A 16,689-nucleotide genomic window follows, 5' to 3' on the forward strand; every position below is an offset into this window, starting at 1 on the left:
TCACAGTACGGAACTTGTGCAACAAAAGTTGCTTCTAACCTAAAAAGCAAGAGAAAAACACGACGAGATGTAATATAGCAGCATATTATATCTACCACATAATACGTTTATTGTATGTATAAAAGGAAACATGTATTTCAGGCCACTGATGATGCTTCCAGAATAAAAGAAGCGGAACGTGTATGGCAATAAACCAATTGCCTTCATTTAGTTGCATAGACGGTACATACCTCCAAGAATTTAGAGCAACTAAGGGAAAGTCGGAAAACAGAAAAAAATGACGATAATAATTTTCAGTTAAATAAAAGTATGTAGTGAGTACAGACTCGCGTATTTCACAATATACTGAATCTCTAAATAAATTTTGCGTGACATATGTCAGTTTTCAGCTGCACCAGAGTAAATAAATGCTGATAGTTGCTTTATCTCCTAAACCTTGTGAGAAGTGTCTCATCAGTAATACGGCACAGAAAATCCATTTACAATTTCTACGACATGTATAGCAACAAATATGTTATCTCATACAGTTGCACTTGTATCTGTATTTGTATTTTGGCAGCCTCCTGGCTAAAAATACTTACCCTGTATGTTCTGCATTGAATCCGGCCTGAAACGGAAAAAAAGATAATTTCATTAACTCACTTAAGGAAAAACACTCCTGAAAAGTGAAATATATGCCTCTGGACTACATTCAAAATGTTCAAATGTGTGTGAAATCTTATGGGACTTAACTGCTAAGGGCATCAGTCCCTAAGCTTACACACTACTCAACCTAAATTATCCAAGGACAAACACACACACCCATGCCCGAGGGAGGACTCGAACCTCCGCCGGGACCAACCGCACAGTCCAAGATTGCAGCGCCTCAAACCGCTCGGCTAATCCCGCGCAGCTGGACTACATTGATAAACTGTTTTTTAATCCAGGTATACCTTGTTGTCTGTATTTTCTTATGATGGTATTATTTTTCTCATTCTGTGTGTTATGCTTTCTGGTACGAATCTCGACTACATCTTAGACTCTACCAGTTTCCTCTTCAATTTATTTCGCCCGTGATATAAAATTGTAGAGATATGAGCAATATACTAATGTGTATAACAACATTCTGACTCATAGGCTGATGCACTGACACTACACACGATAGATCAATAGAATGTTAAATGAGAATGTGTTGGGCAAAAGATGTAGACATTTGGAGTCGATTGATGTAGGTGCTTGGAAAATGAAGAAAATGTGCAAGGAAATTAAGTGTGATATATTTTAAAGAGGAGAAAGTTTAATATAAACTTAACTAAAAAAGGAAAAATGCATTATATGAGATAGTGAGATGATGTTAGACCTGACCAGCAGCATCATCCTCATGGAACATTTAATTCCAGGAGAACGTTCTCTTAAAGCAAACACATTGACAGATGTTACAACCAGTAATTACAACCCCCGTTGCAGCACCCAGAATAATGGCGCACACGGCTGTAGATAACGTCCTCATTTGGAGCATCAGAGGAATGCCGCTGTTCCTTAGATGTTTTGAACTAGTGTCTCTGAATGATAAAGTATTCTCTACCTAAGTCGTGTATAGCAAAAACATAATGACTTCTGCTTCTACTACCAATAAATTTACTGATATCCGAAACATACTTACATGTCCGTTGGATCCAATGACAAGAGTGATTGACTTGTCAAACCATCGATCATAACCTTTCCCGTGAAAGCCGACTCGGCCGAAATTCTCAAGTTTCCTTGGATCATTCTGAAACACGATGTACCAATACACATAAAATTAAGAAATCTTTCGAAGTAATGCGATTAATTGTATACAGGAGCCGTGCTAAGAACTTATAGGATAAAGTGAAATGATAATCAATAGAAGGCGCAGAAGCATTTGGAAACGTTTTACCGAAACCTAGATTTCACCCAGCAGACAAATCAGTAAGCTGAGCAGGAATTCTCTTATTCTGTGGTGAGTAGTATGGTTCCTAGTTTGCTGCAATCACATCTGCACGTGTTAATTCAGACTGGCAGCCCACACACTACACTATTAATCTTTGGGCAGGGCTTTCACGGAACTGGCGAAATTTGCCTCTGATACAATCCAAGCAAAGTTTCAACATACCTCGGAATAAATCGAGAAAAGTAATGTCTCAGCCTTGTACCTCAGCGAAGCGGAAACCGAAAGCTGGGAGGAAGAGGGGAGAGGGTAGTTGGGCCAATGCGGGGTATGGTAAAGTATTGCGACTTATGCGGCAGCATTCTACACTTTGGTAACTGAAACGTCTTAAATGAATTTTACAAAGGACAAAAGACTCATCTCTTGAGGTTTTTTTCGGTGTATCAGAATCTCACCTCTTGTTGCGACTTAATCTTAAGTCTTTCAAAGATAAAGTAACCATATACTCCTCGATTTCACGTAGATCAGACATTTAGTTGGGAAAGTAGAGACCCTAAAAATGCGAGATCGAGATTTCATTTGCCAAAACTCTGTGAAGACCACAGTGAGCCAGAAAAAATATTTCATCTTAATGCATGTAGCCGTATGAGCATGGTACTTAACAAAAACAAAAGAAGCCACATATCGTTCTTCAGCCTCATTTTTTAGAATATTAGTTAACAACAATATACTGTATCTCTAGACTAAAACCTAAATGCTTTTCTTTTTTTCGATTATAACAGAGTGCGTCGTAAATATACTTATCGTAGTTATTGGTAACTGAAGCTCTTGCGATTTACGAGGAGGCGTTACCAGGCTTAGATAATAGTGACGCTAATTCATTTTGTTACTCAGTTTACCTCGTCGAACTCGAGTGGACCGTCATCGAGCGCAACGAAAAACGCAGCTGTTTCTATGTCCTCCAGAGACTGCTGATTGACTCCGTAGGAGAAGAACTTTTGGCGGATTCTTGACCAATGAGGTCTGTCCCCAGCAGTCAGAGCCGCGACCTTCTCTTCGCCAATAGCTGGAAGACTCCTATCCTGCAGAATCTGTATTATCTGCCTGAAAGAGTGAAAGATTTGCAATTATAAACGACTAGAACGCTTCCAGAAGTCATTTTACATTGTATGAATACAGTAAAACAGATATAATTAGTTACGTAAGTGATCAAACACAGTAAAACTTCTTGCCATGAGAAATTCCAGCGACTGTCAAACATAAACTCAACGACGATGTAAAAATTAAAATTCATAACATTATTAATACAGCAAACTAAACAAAAACGTTTAAACAGAACCCCATGTAATCAGTCTAAAAGAAAATAGAACAACTTAGGAAATAGTGTCAATGATACATCTATGGAATGAACATATAGAGATTTTAAATTACTTCTCTATGGAAAGAAGCGACCAAGGGCGACGTCGAAAGAGATGGAGCCATTAGTTTCACATTTGGAGCTAGAATTGATGTACGGGTTCAGTCCCTGTCAGTTGATAACAATGAACATTTCCAACAAAAGAAAAGTAAAAGAAATACCGTACTTGTAACAGCTGTTTTATGCCATATATTCAAATATTCCTGCCGTAATTTATCCTAAAGTTAAAAAACATTTCAAACAACTACCACTCATTTTCACATGTTCTTTTAGCTCGAAATTGCTCAATGCAGTGGTATCATTACAACAAGATTTGAACGCGTCCTGCCCATTTTAACATATCAAACTGTTAAAAAATATGTACTACGCCCCATCGAGGCTGACATATATCGAGAAAGCCAGCCTGTCATAAATATTCGAATTAATGTAACTAAGTCTGTATTTAAGAATTTAAATGCATCTCAGTCAGATATTCGTTTACTGGTGCAAACGAGAACGAGGTACTTGTAAGTCTAACTGCCTAACATATCAACTGGAAGTAATACAAATAACCTTCAAGGAAATGGATGAGAATAACGAAGAAAATAGTGAGAGAACAGCAAACAATGGAAGATAACATTCTGCCGGTGCTGACTTTATATCTATGAAAAAGATAGAAATATTTGGAATTTAGTTTTAATTAAGAAAAAGCTACAGAACTAATTTAGAAATTAACATAAGAAGAATACGAAATCTTAACTCCACCGATTACGTGATTATGATGTTCTTAACAAAAGTAATCAAGAAGTCTTGTGAGAACAAAAGTGTATTTGCTGAACTTGGACGAATACTTGAGGAAGGTACAACAGGCTACCGTAAGGGGAAACACATGTAAATATTGTCCGCTAAGATTAATGGGTTACAAAAATTAAATAAATCTATTTTCCATAGAAGGAAAAACGTGCTGTTAGTACACATTTAATGGAAGGGAGCATTTTTAGGGATACAACTTGGTGAACATTGCGCTAATTTACGTTCACTGTGAGATGTAAAAGAAAGTCAGTTATCAAAGAAGTATGTCCCCCAAAACAGAGTGACCAATAAAGGAATCTATTTTGTTCTTGGAGCAACCGATGCTATTTAATATACAAAGTTATATAAGGATATTTATTGTACGCACACCCTTACCTTCAGAAGCTGTGTTTCGGAACATTAAAGCACCTGAAAATACAGAAGAATGAAGATACCGCCTTTTCAAATGATAACTCTTCTCGATGTTCCAGCATTACACGATGCACATATTCCTCTAATGTGGCTTACATAGAACAGGCTTCCCCAACTTGTCTCTTACTGCCTTTATATGGAGACCAGCTTCAAGGTAGTAAAAACTACATGCATATTACGCTTTTTCATTTTATACGAGATCTGGATTCGAGGCTAGGCGGGTGAATGTCAATTAAAGAAATATTATCGATCGTAAAAACGAGAACAACGAAAAATGCCTAAGTAATTTCGTAACTCCTACACACCATCGGCGGGTATGTAAATGATTAGAACTGGAATTCTCTGTGGCAGGTAGAACGGTTTCGAGAGTGCTTTAATCAGCGCCAGAAGCCGAATAATCATTGTACAAGACACGGAAATGCGACGTAATCGCGTGAGACAGCGTTATGAGCACCTGACAGGATTCAGAAAGGGCCTCCATTTGGCCGGCTGGTTGAATCGAGCAATATCTGTGGTGCATTCGGATGTGACGGTAGCTCGATACTGGACTGCATACAAAGGCGAGGGCAGGCATACTCGTCGTCTGGGTTCCAGTACACCACGTCTTACCACCAAAAGGTTAAGATGGCTCTAAGCACTATGGGACTCAACATCTGAGGTTATAAGTCCCTTAGACTTACAACTACTTAAACCTAACGAACATAAGGACATCGCACACATCCATGCCCGAGGCAGGATTCGAACCCGCGACCGTAGCAGCAGCGCGGTTCCGAACTGAAGCGCCTAGAACCGCTTTGCCACAGCGGCCGGCCCACCAAAAGGAAGGATCGCCGTATTGTTCACCAAGCACACCGTACCCTCTTCGCATTTGCGCCTGCCGTCCGAGAACAAATAATGGACTTCCTATAACACTGTGTGTCATCCCACACAGAGACTGGCAGCAACACTACGGAATTACCAGCCATGTGTAGGCTACCCTTAACATCACAACAGAAACGGCTGCTTCTGAATGGGTGCCGTGAGTGGGAAGCATGAATTTCTGGTGAATGGCGTTGCATTGTTTTCAGCGATGTTCTACACTATCCCGGATGATCATTCACCGGTGACTATGGGCGCAATCTGCAGAGACGGTACATTCTTCCAATTTTTGGAGTTTCCCAGTGAGGTTGTTCCTGGTGTCACGGTTTGGGAAGCGATCGGGCATCTCTTCAGGTCAAGGTTGGTAGTGACAGAGAAATTTTACGGCACAATAGTAACTCTCGGACATCCTGCATCTTCATGTGTTATCTCTCATGTGTTAGTATCGGGATGCATTTTTCAACAGGACGATACTCGTACCCACATGGCGCCTGTCTCTACGAAACGTCTACAGTATGCTGACGAACTCCCGTGGCCAGCAAGATCGCCAGACCTGTCCACGATAGAACATGTGTGGGGCCAGATCGGACGTCAACACCGTCCCAGTGCCAGTGCCCAAGAATCGAGGACAAGTATGGCTATCTTGCTGGCCGTGGGAGTCATGGGACAAAAGAGGAGGAGGAGATTAACGTTTAACGTCGGGTCGACAACGAGGCCATTAGAGACGGAGCGTAAGCTCGGATTAGGGAAGGATGGAGAAGGAAAGCGGGCGTGCACTTTCAAAGGAACCATCCCAGCATTAGCCTCAAGCTATTTAGGTAAATCACGGAAAACCTAAATATGGACGGCCGGACGCAGGTTTGAACCGTCCTCCCTGCTAAGCACTGCGCTACACCGCTCGGTGTTACGAACCTGTTTGCCTCAGGAGGTGATACAACTGCTTTTTGACAGCCTTCCCTACAGATTCAGTGCATGCATACAGTCCAGGAGGGGTGGAATGTCAAACTGATGAGTGGGCATATACTGCCGAGATCTTTTTAAATCTGACTCGATTTTATAATCACTGCAATAACATCACGTACCCTATCAAACCGTGAAGTTTCATTTTGTTTCCTTCTGTCTCTCTCGGTGCCTCACTTTTTTTGTCAGACAGCTTACTTCTTTGCCGTTTTCCATGGTGCACCAAACCAGCCGCAAGCTTGAAACATGAAGTGAACCACTACATGGAGAATTCGACTACGTTTCGCATTAAGACACTGTTTAATTCAGTTTTTGTAGTTACCCATCACATTAGCAATAAAATGTATGGTCAACTTGTTCTGAACAGGGGACTGTTCTTATAGTGATTTTTCCTTCTAATTAAGAATAATAATATTCTGCGAAGAGAAAGCTGTTGCCTTACACAAAACGGTGACGAGCAACAGCAAAGGGATCCCACTCGTACCCTACGTCATTGTCCGAACCGTGAGAGTATACAGCACATCCGTCATAGAGAATCTTCTTTTAAAGATGACATCATGTTTTCTTCTTCCGGTGTTTTTAGTGTTTGATTTAATCTGTCACGAGTGTAGCTGCATCACCTAGCATCACCTACATGATTGTCGTTAGAGCATAATCTTGCACCTGATTCCTAGGAACGGCCGAGATACATGGTCCACTCATTGATACTGAACTCTGCGCCACTATTCTATATGACTCGAGACAAATGTTAGCCTCACTCCCTCACGATTGCAGATGTCGCTCCCTTCTCCTGACCTTCTTTAGCTCAGTTAGTGCACCAGTCCTTACGACGTCTATGTTCACCATTTCGCAACTGAAGTGTTACTGTCCTATTTGCGCCATGGCAATCAATATTGTCTTATGTTGGTGATTTTACATGCAATTGTATTATTTCGCATCTTAAGGTAGAATAAGGCATACGGTAGTTAACTGGTGATTCAATTCACACATCTATCTTTTCTTACCCGGTCGAGTTTTGATGAGCAAAATTCTTGTCATTACTTGGATTCTCATAGTCTACATAAAATCGATCGCTAACGTCTCATTCCGAGACAGCAAATACACGACATCCATAGAAATAGGACTCCGCTTCCGTTGCGTTCTGATTACAAAATTAGTTGTTGTTCTAGTGACACTTATTTTCTGGATCTTCTAAAAAGTAATAACTTCTATTAATTTCGCAAAATTTTGATAAGGAAGGACGGAAAGAACAATAGGATATGATGTCCCGTCTACGATGGGGTCGTTGGAGAGAGGGACACAAGTTTCGTCAGAAGGCGATGCAGGAGATGTACCGCGTCCTCTCAAAGGAACCATCCCAGCTTAAGCTGTAACCGATTTAGGGAAGCCGCGGGAAATGTGAATCCGGATGGCTGTGACGGGATTTGAACCCGACTCTTTCCGGATGCAAGACCAGTGCCTCGTTCGTTAAAGTTTGGTAACTGCGTTTGCGTGATTAATAGTACTTTAATACAATAGTATGATATCAGTGATTTATTGTCTCAAATATTAACAGAATCTGCAAAAACAGTGTCATGACATTCTAGACCGAAACAGAAATATATCTGTGTCTTCAATATGGCAACTGTCCTCGGAAGTATAGTTATCAAATAAAGATAAAATATATTACAAAAACAGAATGTAATGTCCTGGTCACAGCGATTGTAAATAACAGGAAAATAACTTCATGTCTTGCGCTATTGTGAAACGAGTATTCTATTATTAATCGACAATAATCATCACTTAATTATTACTTACTGTTCAATTTCGCATGGCTCAAGAATTCGTCCGTTGCAGTAGACGATCAGTTTGAAGTAACGTCCCTGATGATAGACAACAACGTGGTCTGAGTCTTCGTAATGTACAAGTCTATCTGTTTCTTCTCCTGGTACTCTTGTCGTGTTGAAAAGTTGCATATATTGCGACGAACACAAGGGAATGACTCGTTGAATCAGAAGCTGTGGAAAAAAGAATGTATTCGTTAGCGTAAAAAATAATGCTGGCAGGGCGACAGTCCGCAATACATTTAGTTCTTTGCGAGTATTCCATTACCAGGTTTTCTTCTAATCTGATATTAGGCACATAAAATGTAAAATGAAACTATAATGTATCGCAGAATGGTTGCAGCCGCTATATTTCCGAGGCAGACACCGCCAGCATCATCTGGCGTTCTGGGAGCACTTAGGTGTCGAATGAGGCAGAAACAGATCTAACACAGTAATTGTCTGCTGTATCTGTAGTGTGAGTACCACACGTACTGAGTAAATGCATTTTCATGAATTCCAATGAAAGCATCAGACACAACTGAAAAAATTCTTATAGCCGCTTGCTGGAGCCCCTAAGCTCTTAAAGAGCGACCATATGTAATACGGTACGCGAAACATTTTAAGCAGTCACAAGCTATATGTTCCTCTCTCGAGCGGTCGCAGTAGCATATCTGCGAATAAGAACTTACATTAACGTTACGATGTAATGACATGTCATAATTCGTGCAGGCATTTGAAATTTATACATAATAATTATGACAAAGTCAAACAGACTAGCAAAGCCAAATGGGAGCAAGATAATCATTAGGTAAGTGGGTACTGGAAAGTCATATTTGAGAAGTGGATGGAAAAAAGAAAGAGAGAAATACTAGAGATATTTATACTCTTAAATTTCATTATCAAATGGTGGCAGATCCTGCTTAATACGCGGTATAAAGGGATAACATTCAAAGCCAACAGTACATTGTGATTTTTGCAATTCAGGAACATGGGTATGTCGACTTGAAGCATGAGAGATTGTTTTTCATTTAAAAAATTTAAAAAATAATATGCTCACTTATCCGTAATTTTTTCAATCTCCAAATCACCAACCCATTCTAATTATAACTCTCAGGTCATAACTTGTGGGAATATAGAGTATAAAAACTGAGCGAAAGTCTCATCGACGGAATCAGAAAGACGTCATGCGACATCCACACAGAACCACTGACGAAAAACCAACGAAGATACAGATCCAAAGAAAGAGGACAAAAAGGGGGTAAAGTGCCAGCCTAAGGATCTAAACGACTCGCGTTCGTTCTCGGTCAGTCCTCAGTTTTTGTGCTAGTCATTACTTCTTTCGCCTCTCACAATGTTTATTAATGTGAAAAATACTGAGCTGCAACTTGCATTTCAGCAAAATTAATTTAATTATCACTGAGAGTTAGGTTCATTCAGTGTGTCACCTGCATAAGTATTGTTCAGAGAAATCGCCGCTGCTGGTTCCTTCAGGTAAAAAAAAATTAAAAATACCGGAATAGAACAATTCTTCTTTGTTTGTTTTGACATGAAGCAGACGTGTTTTCTAATCAAGAAAATTTTTTGACAAGCAATAGTGATGAACCAGTGCTTATAAGAGGAAAATAATGATAATAAAAAACCGGGCGAGTTCAAAACGGTCGCCTCTGCTAAATTATTCACGAGTCGTCACTATCTGTTTTATGTTTAAGGCTTCACCCGTCTAATATCGCCGATGTAACATATTTTTAGGAGGAAGTTGTGTTCTCACACTAAAAATATGTTGTAAATGGTAACCAAACAGGGGCAGAACAGCAGTCATCGGATGTGAAGTTCTTGTGATTTAATTAATGCGTACATACAATTTTTGTAATGGTTTGTACTAATTCATATAATGTAATTTCATGTTTAACCAGCACAGGTGCATCTAACCTGACGAGTACAGAAAAACGGTAAACGACCGAAAGGTGAGAGGAATGAATCAAAAAGAAAAAAACCAAATGTACGCAGAGAGCGATGCCAGTAAAAATTAGTATGTGGCGATTACTCATCAGCTGTATTATAGGTTTTCGTAAGGTAGTAATTCGATAGTTTACTAATTAATAGTTTATTTTTTTCTTTTGTTTACCTTTGGAGTAGGATAGACCCCCTTTCGGATCTCCGGACGGGGCTACTCGGGAGGACGTCATTATCGGAAGAAACAAAACTGGCGTTCTACGGATCGGGGCATGGAATGTCAGATTAATAGGGCAGGTATGTTAGAAAGTTTAAAAACGTAAATGGATAGTTTAAAATTAGATATAGTGGAATTCGTGAAGTTTGGTGGCAGGAGGAACAGGGCCTCTGGTCAGATGAACACAGGGTTATAAATACAAAATCTAATAGGGGTAATGCAGGAGTAGTTTTGATAATGAGTAAAAAAGTAGGAACGCGGATAAAATAGTATGAACAGCATAGTAAACGCATTATTGTAGCCAAGATAGACACGAAGCACACACCCACTACATAGTACAAGTTTATATGCCAACTAGCTCCGCAGATGAGGAGGAAACTGAGGAAACGTATGAAGAGATAAAAGAAATTATTCAAATAGCTAAGGGAGCCGAAAATTTAATAATCATGGGGGACTGGGATTCGACAGTGGGAAAAGGAAGGGAAGGAGAAGTAGTAGGTAAATATGGAATGGGGGAAAGCAACAAAAGAGGAAGCCGGCTGGTAGTATTTTGCACAGAGCATAATTTAAACACAGCTAACACTTGATTTAAGAATCATGAGAGAAGGTTGTGTGCGTGGAAGAGACCTGGAGACATCGGAAGGTTTCAGATTGATTATATAATGGTTAGAGATTTAGAAACTACATTTTAAACTGTAACACATTTCCAGGAGCGGATGTGGACTCTGACCACAATTTATTGTTATGAACTGCAGATTAAAACTAAAGAAACTGCTAAAAGATTGTAATTTAAGGCGATGATATCTCGCTAAACTTAAAAAGCAGCGGTTGTAGAGTGTTTCAGAGGGAGCATTAGGGAACCATTGACAAGAACAGGGGAAAGGAATACAATAGAAGATGAAAGAGCAGCTTTGAGAGATGAAATAGTGCAGGGATCAGAATAGGGAAAAAGACGAAGGCTGATGGATATCCTTGGGTAATATTAGAGATATTGAGTTTAATCGATGAAAGGAGAAAATATAAAAACGCAATAAACGAAGCGGGCGAAAAGTGAGATCGACACGAGGTACAAAATCGCTAGGCCGGAATGGCTAGAGGAGAAATGTAAGTATGTAGAATCATATATTCTTAGGGGTAAGATAGATACAGCTTACAGGAAACTTAAAGAGACCTTTGAAGAAAAGAGAACCACCTGTGTGAATATCAAAACCTTAGGTGAAAAACCAATCCTAAGCAAAAAGGAGAAAGAAGAAAGGTGGAAGGAGTATATAGAGGGTCTATAAAAGGGCGATATACTTGAGGGCAATATTATGGAAATCGAAGAGGACGTAGAGGAAGATGAAGAGGGAGATATGATACTGCATGAAGAATTTGACAAAGCAGTGAAAGGCTTAAGTCGAAACAAGGCCCCGGGAGTAGACAGTTATCCGTTAGAGCTACTGATAGCCTTGGGAGAGCCAGCCATGACAAAACTAATCTATCTGGTGAGCAAGAGTTATGAGACAGGCAAAATACCCTCAGACTTCAAGAAGAATATAATAATCCCGATTCTAAAGAAAGCAGTCGCTGACAGGTGTGAAAATTACCGAACTGTCAGTTTAATAAGTCACGACTGCAAAATACTAACACGAATCATTTACAGAAGAATGTAAAAACTGGTAGTCCTTTCTGAAAGTATATGTATGACTGTAGCCATGTATGGAAGTGAAACATGGACGATAAACAGTTTAGACAAGAAGAGAACAGAAGCTTTCGAAACGTGGTGCTATAGAAGAATACTAAGATTAGATGGGTAGATCATGTAAATAACGAGGAGGCACAATGGGGGAGAAGAGTAATTTGTGGTACAACCTGACTAGAAGAAGGGATCGATTGGTAGGACATGTTCTGAGGCATCAAGGGATCACCAACCCCAGTTTTGTACTGGAGAGTAGAAATCGTAGAGGGAGATGGAGGGATGAATACAGTATGCAGATTCAGAGGGATGTAGGTTGCAGTAGAAGAGGCTTGCACTGGATAGAGTAGCGTGGAGAGCTGTGTCAAAATCTGTCTTTGGACTGAAGACCACAAAAACAACGTAGGATTAGGGCCTGGAAAGTGCAACTTAAATTTCCTATGGCTTTTGTGAATGCGTAATGGGGGATCTGGTATTCTAGAGTGCCCGTATGGCTGTGCACTGATGGTTTATTTCATATAGGATAGCAAAAAACTGGTAGAGCGAGAGCCTAAACATGGTTGTCTGCTGCTAGACTGGCCAACGTATATTATTGTGGTATTGACTCTACGCCCACGTTTTTCTACCCAGGGGGCAAATATTTAGATTCTTAAGTTAATGTAGATTTTTCGTGTTGTAATTCTTTTGCTGTGTGTGTAGAGACTTTCCTTTTTTTACGATAATGGCCAACTGAAGATCACTTTGCCACGCTGTTGCCGCAATTAGAAACCCTTGCTGAGGGGCTAAACACTATTAACGCTTCGCAAAAAACAACAGGCGAGAAGATTCCTACTACTGACGAGATAGCAGCTTCTCAAGAAACTCTTAAACAGAAGGTACACGCCTGGTCGTCAAACGAAGCCGAAATATTGAAATTTAAAGAACAGACAGGTAAGCTCGGCAAGGAGTTAGTAAACTAGACCGAGCTGCAAGACAAAACTTCCCGGAAATTTTGGAGAAAAATTTCAATAATTGGGGCAAAAATCAAAACATTAGGCTTGATGAATGGTGCGTGAGTCAACAGGAAGGCCTAAAAAAGAGCCTCACGGGAGTATTTACCAACAAAACGAGGGAATTGAAAACTTGATTGATGAAAGATTAAATGTCAAATCAGCAAACTTGGAGACAGAGAAGGTTAGTGAAGTCAGGGTCCTATCTCAGTGATAGGTACAAAGTGATCTGAGCGCTGTGCAAGCGAAAGTTAGCACAGCAAAATTACGAGGCCAAGACGTTGATGTAGACAACATCCCCGTTGCAGGATCTATCGTGGAAAACCTGTGCGTGATACTTGCAGATCTCCACGCTCAAGTCGAGCGTGCAAATTCTGTGCATGCCGAGATCGGAGCGCCACTGCGAATAAACCTGGGAGTGGAATTAGCTGCCGGCCGCTGTGGCCGAGCGGTTCTAGGCGCTTCAGTCCGGAACCCCGCTGCCGTTGCGGTCGCAGTTTCGAATCCTGCCTCGGGCATGAACGTGTGTGATATCCTTGGGTTAGTTAGGTTTAAGTAGTTCTATGTCTAGGGGACTGATGACCTCAGATGTTAAGTCCCATAGTGCTTGGAGCCATTTTTTGGAATTAGCTGGACAGGTCCTTGCTGGGAAAGATAGCATTTTATACTACCAGCAATTCTCTTTCTTCATGCCCGGGAGGAACAACGTACACCCAGTGTCTTTCATTAAATCTTTTCCTGGTGTTTTGTCTAATTAACGGATTGACGAGCAACAAATCCAGTTTGTCGCAAGCCAGTTACAAGGTGAAGCCGCTCTGTGAGCAGTGGATGTCGCAGAAAGATACCAAGGTTATGCAAGCTTTGAACAAGCGTTCTAGTTTAACTTCTCATGGTCGCCGATCACAGTTACGTGGAATTTTTTAAAGGACGTAATATTCGCCGTTGACAGTACAAATTATTTATTTTGCCACTGCCATTTTGGCCTTTGGCCCAATTCCAACTAGTACTGCAAAAGATCAGGCATCAGCACATGAAAGACTTCAAAATCCTCCGACATGTACACATGTCATCGTCAAAAATAAGCCTTTTCATTGCAGAAGTACAGTAACATCAGACAAATCCGAAACTCTGTATGTCGTGAATGATGTAAATTACGTTAAATGTTACCAGTGTTAACATCCTTCACCTAAATTGCTACAAGTCAATGTTCTAACACACTGTTTACATGTGTAATGTGTAATACGTCTAATAAAAATGATTAATAGGAGTTTTCCGCTCTGTTATTTAAGAATGGTACGTTTTGAAAACAGTGTAGACATTGCTGCCGCTTCATTACATATATACCAAGAAATGTACCAAGAGTCGATGATGAACTTCTTTACGCACTTCCATTCATATGTAGTTTTATTTGGAGCATTACTTACCGGGTCTTGCGTCTGGTATAATATTTTCTTCTGACTTTTCATAAATCTATGGATTAGCATTCCAGCACGAGCGGACTGCACGTGTGTTGGATTTGCAAGGATGAGGTCGATGCCATAGTAATTTGAATTGATGAGTATTGGAGCGCGGCAGCGCAGGTAGGCGTATTCTTCCCACCAGTCAGAGACGTAATTTTCGGATAGCCTTAAACACAGACAAACAGAAAGCCTATAGCACCTCTTGTAATCAGCATTATATTACAATTTTTAAAAGAATCGTATTTTCCTGATAAATTATTATATTTTTTATTTTGTTTTAGCCGGTACTAGGGCCTGCTGATTTCAGTCTTTCAGCCATTAAATATAATTATTACTGGCTCTGTTTCTGCGTATATTCATTATATTTACATTAAAGGTGAGAACAGAATCACAATCTCTTGTTTCTGTCTCTTGAAAAATGCATGTTATCTCTGAAGAAATATTGTTGAGTACTGGACTAGCTACCTAATAAAAATATTGTAACCTCTGTGTATCTCTCAGAGAGCAGAGTCACACAATAAGTATTCAGAGTGAAATTATAGCTGTATCAAAGCAATGAGATTGCCAGGAAGTGCTAAGCAAATCCAATAGATTACTAGTCCTGTATGACCAAATTGAGGAGCATATCTCCAAGGTAATGCAACGTGTCAGTACATGAAATTACAACATGAAAGTAATAGCAGGTAAAATAAAATGTTTATGAACCCAAAAAAAGACAAGTCATAAGTTTAAGTAAACGCAATCAACAATATAACACCGGAATCAGCTTAATTTTTCAAAGAACTCCTCGACAGAATAGAAGGAGTGTCCCATGAGGAAACTCTTCAGTTTAGATTTGAAAGAGCGTGGATTAATGCTAAGATTTTTGAATTCTTGTGGTAGCTTATTGAAAATGAATGCAGTAGTATACTGCAGACCTTTCTGCACAAGATTCAAGGAAGAGCGATCCAAATGCAGATTGGATTTGTGCCCAGTATTAAATGAGTGAAAGCTGCTACTTCTTGGGAATAAGCTAATATTGTTAATAAGAAACGACAGTAAACAATATATAGAGAGGTCAATGTCAGAATACCCAGAATATTGAACAGGGGCCGACAAGAGGTTCGCGAAGTCACACCACTTATTGCCCGAACTGCTCGTTTCTGAGCCAAAAATATCGTTCGAGAACGTGAAGAGTTACCCCAAAATATAATACCATACGACATAAGCGAATGAAAATAAGCGAGGTAGACTACTTTTCATGTCGAACGATCACTTACTTCAGATACCGCTCGAATAGTAAAAATGCCGGCATTAAGTCTTTGAACAGGATCCTGAACGTGGGCTTTCCGCGACAGCTTACTATTTATCTGAACGCCTAGAAATTTGAACTGTTCAGCTGCACTAATCATATGCCCATTCTGTGACATTAAAACGTCGAGCTTTGTTGAATTGTGTGTTACAAACTGTAAAAACTGAGTCTTACTGTGATTTAGCGTATGTTTAGTTTCTACAAGCCATGAACTTATGTCATGAAAATCATTTGAAACAGAGCCAATGTTGCACACAACATCCTTTTCTACCAAGCTAGTGTCACCAGCAAACAGAAATATTTTAGAATTGCCTGTAATACTTGCGAGCTTATCATTTAGATAAATAAGTAACGGGAGTGGCCCCAGCACTGATCCCCATGGCACCCCCGTTTGACAGTGCCCCACTCAGACCCCACATCACAGCCCTTCTCCACACTGTGAATAACGACCTTTTGCTGTCTGTTGTTAAAGTAAGAGACGAACCAATTGTGAGCTACTCCCAATATTCCATAATGGTCCAACTTCTGGAGCAATATTTTGTGATCTACATAATCAATCGCCGTAGTTAAATCAAAAAATATGCTTAGCGTTCGAAACCTCTTGTTTAATACATCCAGTACCTCACAGAGAAAAGAGAATATAGCATTTTCAGTCGTTAAACCACTTCTGAAGCCGAACTGTACATTTGATTGCAAATTATGTGATATAAAATGATCAATTATCCTCACACACACAGCCTTTTCAATAATTTTAGCATACACTGATGGTACAGAAATAGGTCTAAAATAATCTACATTACACCTTTATCGTTATTTATAAAGCGACTTTACTACTGAGCACTTTAATCGTTCAGAAAACTGACTATTCTTAAAGGAAAAATTACAAATATGGCTAAGTACAGGGCTAACGTATGCAGCACAGTACTTTAATATTCTGATAGGCACTCCATCATATCCATGGGAGTACTTAGTC

At 39.9% G+C, this 16,689-nt stretch overlaps 1 protein-coding gene across 1 annotated transcript in view; it reads right to left on the reverse strand.

Annotated features, from left to right (window-relative positions):
* LOC126254978 (carnitine O-palmitoyltransferase 1, liver isoform-like) overlaps window positions 1–16,689 on the reverse strand; it is a 159,988-nt gene that overhangs the window by 16,157 nt on the left and 127,142 nt on the right. Inside the window, exons 6-10 of the mRNA XM_049955355.1 lie at window positions 14,390–14,591; window positions 8,124–8,323; window positions 2,788–2,992; window positions 1,643–1,750; window positions 582–607 (exon numbers count right to left, since the gene is read on the reverse strand). Coding sequence (XP_049811312.1) covers window positions 582–607; window positions 1,643–1,750; window positions 2,788–2,992; window positions 8,124–8,323; window positions 14,390–14,591 — 741 coding nt within the window. The remainder of the gene's footprint in view (window positions 1–581; window positions 608–1,642; window positions 1,751–2,787; window positions 2,993–8,123; window positions 8,324–14,389; window positions 14,592–16,689) is intronic.

Source organism: Schistocerca nitens, chromosome 1 (assembly GCF_023898315.1).
Source record: "Schistocerca nitens isolate TAMUIC-IGC-003100 chromosome 1, iqSchNite1.1, whole genome shotgun sequence".
NCBI classification, from domain to species: Eukaryota; Metazoa; Arthropoda; class Insecta; order Orthoptera; family Acrididae; genus Schistocerca; species Schistocerca nitens.